Below are 3,477 nucleotides of genomic sequence, written 5' to 3'. Positions count from 1 at the left end.
CCCTGCACCTATTGTCACGTGGTTGGGGTCACATGGAGGGGTCAAAGGTCACCTGGAACCCCTACATTGGATGGGGTCACATGGTTGGGGTCAAGTGGGGGGGCAAAGGTCACCTGGAACCCCTATACCTGTTGTCATATGGTTGGGGTCACATGGGAGGTCGAAGGTAACCTGGAACCCCTACATTGGATGGGGTCACATGGTTGGGGTCACATGGAGGGGTCAAAGGTCACCTGGAACCTCTACAGCAGATGTCACATGGTTTGGGTCACATGGTTGGGGGGGATCAAAGGTCACCTGGACCGTCTACATTGGATGGGGTCACACGGTTGGGGTCACAAGGGTGGGGTCACATGGTTGGGGTCAAGTGGCAGGGGCAAAGCCCTCTACAGCAGATGTCACATGGTTGGGGTCACATGGTTGAGGGGGGGTCAAAGGTCACCTGGAACCCCTACATTGGATGGGGTCACATGGTTGGGGTCACATGGAGGGGTCAAAGGTCAGGGGGCCAGGGTGACCTCGCAGCCCCTCCCCAGGCAGAGCAGGGGCAGCAGCCCCTCCCCCCCGAAGGCGGCGGGCGGGAAGCTGAAAATGGCCGCCATCTTCCCCACGTCCCAGAAGGCCACGCGGCCTCCCCCGCGATCCAACTCCACCCCCACCACCTTGGGGTCCCCCCAGGGCAGGACCAGGGGGACTGGGGGGCAGGTCAAGGCCTGCCAGTGCCCCCCACACCTCCCCAAGGCCCAGATCCCCTCCCGGGGGTTCATCTTCACCTTCCCCTTCCTCTTCACCGACTCCTTGGCCAACCCAACGGCCCAGGCCGTCCCAGTAACCACCTCCACCTCCCAGTAGCACCTCCCCCCAAGCAAGGCCTGGAGGCCCAAGACGCAACGGGAGGAGTCGAAACGTTTGGGGTGGTCTGGGATGGGGGGTCGGGCCTGGGGGTCCCACCTCACCCCTTTGCCATCCTGGGAGAGGAGCAGGTGGGGATGGGCTGTGTCTGGGTCCAGGGTCACGTCCACTGGGTGGGTTTGGGGGGAGAGAGAAGATGGAGGTCATGGGGGGGGTCTTGGTGGAGTTTGGGGGGGTTGGGGTTTGCTTGGGGTGGTTGGGGGGGAAGTGGGGAGATGGTGGAGGTTGGAGAGGGTTGAGGAGGTTCAAGAAGATCCAAGAAGGTTTAAGAGATCCAAGAAGGTTCAGGAGATCCAAGAAGATAGAGGAGGTTCAAGAGGGTTGAGGAGATTCAAGAAGGTTCAAGAAGATCCAAGAAGGTTCAGGAGATCCAAGAAGATAGAGGAGGTTCAAGAGGGTTGAGGAGATTCAAGAAGGTTCAAGAAGATCCGAGAAGGTTTGAGAAGGTTCAAGAGTTTCAAGAAGGTTCAAGGGTTCAAGAAGGTTCAAGAGATCCAAGAAGGTCCAAGAGGTTTAAGAAGGTCCAAGAGTTTCAAGAAGATCCAAGAAGGTTCAAGCAGTTCAAGATGATCCAAGAAGATCCAAGAAGGTTGAAGAGGTTGAAGAGTTTTGAGTAGGTCAAAGAGGTTCAAGAAGATCCAAGAAGGTTGAGGAGGTTCAAGAGATCCAAGAAGACCCAAAGAGGTTGAGGAGGCTCAGGAAGGTTGAGGAGGTTCAAGAAGGTCAAGTGGAAGGTCCCAAGCACAGTGGATGGAGAGCAGCCCTGAGGAGAAGGACTTGGGCCTGGTGGTGGCTCCCAGGGCCTGGTTTAAGGCCCATGACTAAGATGGGAAGAGGAGAAACCCGTGGAGGTTCAAGAAGGTTCAAGAGTTTCAGGAAGGCTTAAGCAGTTTCAGAAGATCCAAGAAGGTTCCAGAAGATCCAAGAACATCCAAGAAGGTCCAAGAGTTTCAAGAAGGTCCAAGCAGTTCAAGAAGGTGCAAGAAGGTCCAAGAGTTTCAGAAGGTTCAAGAGTTTCAGGAAGGTTCAAGCAGCTCAAGAAGATCCAAGAAAGTTTAAGAAGGTAGAAGAGGTTGAAGAGTTTTGAGTAGGTCAAAGAGGTTCAAGGAAGTTCAAGGGGTCAAGAAAGTTCAAGAGATCCAAGAGGGTCCAAGAAGGTTCAAGAGTTTCAGGAAGGTTCAAGCAGCTCAAGAAGATCCAAGAAGGTTCAAGAAGGTTGAAGAGGTTGAAGAGTTTTGAGTAGGTCAGAGAGGTTCAAGAAGATCCAAGAAGGTTCAAGAAGGTTCAATGGGTCAAGAAGGTTCAAGAGATCCAAGAAGGTCCAATAAGGTCCCAGAAGTTCAAGAAGATCCAAGAAGGTTCAAGAAGGTTGAAGAGGTTGAAGAGTTTTGAGTAGGTCAAAGAGTTTCAAGAAGGTCCAAGGAGGTTCAAGAGTTTCAGGAAGGTTCAAACAGTTCAAGAAGATCCAAGAAGGTCAAAGAGGTTCTAGAAGGTTGAAGTGGAAGGTCCTGCACAAGGGCTGGCCTGGTGGAAGGTGCCCCTGCCCGAGGTGAGGACGTGTTGGGAGCACCTGAGATGTCCCCTCAGCTCTGTCCCCTCCCAGCCAGGAGGTCCCTCCAACCCCTCAGGTCCCCCCAGATCCCTCCAGGAGGTCCCTCCAGCCCCTCAGGTCCCCCCAGATCCCTCCAGGAGGTCCCTCCAGCCCCTCAAGCCCCCCCAGATCCCTCCAGGAGGTCCCTCCAGCCCCTCAGGTCCCCCCACATCCCTCCAGAAGGTCCCTCCAGCCCCTCAAGTCCCCCCAGGTCCCTCCAGGAGGTCCCTCCAGCCCCTCAAGTCCCTGGTTCCTACCTCGGTGTCTCCTCAGCACCTCCCTCAGGGCCACCTTCTCCTCAGGAAGCCCCGGGGGTTCCTGTCCCACCCCAGTTGCCTTCTGGCCACCATCTTTCTCCAGCCTGGAAAGGAGGAAGAAGCTTTCAGGCCAGGACCATCCTGCTCCTGGTGGTCACCAAGCACCAACCTCCACCAAGGCAAGTCCAGGAGATGGAGGAAAAAAAGGCCTTTTTGGGGCCAGTTTTGTCCTCCCATTGACCCATCATCTCCATCCATGTCCTAAGAGGACACAAGGAAGGGGGGGGGAAGTTCAGCCTTGGCTTCCCTCCCACCTTGGATGGTCCTCAAGACCCCAAATCCTTCCACCTCCAGGTGATTGAGGAGGTCATGGAGGAGGCACCATCACTTGGTGACCCTTCCTTGCTCCTCAACACCCTCCTTGGACCTTGTGTGGCCTCCTGAAAGGACCACGAGTTGGAGGGGGGGGGGTCTGGGAGGACATTTGTGTCCCCAAAATCATGGGCCACCAGTGAGGAGGAGTGAGAGGAGCCACCAACCTTCTCCAGATGTTCCTGCTGTCCTGCAAAGGGGAGGGAGAAGGACCTTTAGTGGTGGCAGCCATCTTGGCACGGCTGAAGACCATGTTTAGACCCCAAAAAGAACCTCTCCCAAAGGTGCATCAGGGCCTGGTGGCACCTCAGGTCCCCCCAGATCCCTCCAGGAGGTCCCTCCAGC

At 55.8% G+C, this 3,477-nt stretch overlaps 1 protein-coding gene across 1 annotated transcript in view; it reads right to left on the bottom strand.

The window, feature by feature from the left end:
- Positions 1-500: 500 nt before the first annotated feature.
- Positions 501-3,477, bottom strand: part of LOC104389095 (E3 ubiquitin-protein ligase TRIM39-like) — a 7,645-nt gene continuing 4,668 nt past the window's right edge. Inside the window, exon 6 of the mRNA XM_009998050.1 lies at positions 501-1,021. Within this exon, the coding sequence (XP_009996352.1) occupies positions 501-1,021 (521 nt within the window). The remainder of the gene's footprint in view (positions 1,022-3,477) is intronic.

The sequence above is a fragment of the Chaetura pelagica genome, unplaced genomic scaffold, assembly GCF_000747805.2.
Source record: "Chaetura pelagica isolate M959 unplaced genomic scaffold, ChaPel_1.0 scaffold245, whole genome shotgun sequence".
NCBI classification, from domain to species: Eukaryota; Metazoa; Chordata; class Aves; order Apodiformes; family Apodidae; genus Chaetura; species Chaetura pelagica.
The sequence above is the reverse complement of the archived record's forward strand: the minus strand, read 5'-3'. Positions and strand labels throughout refer to the sequence as shown.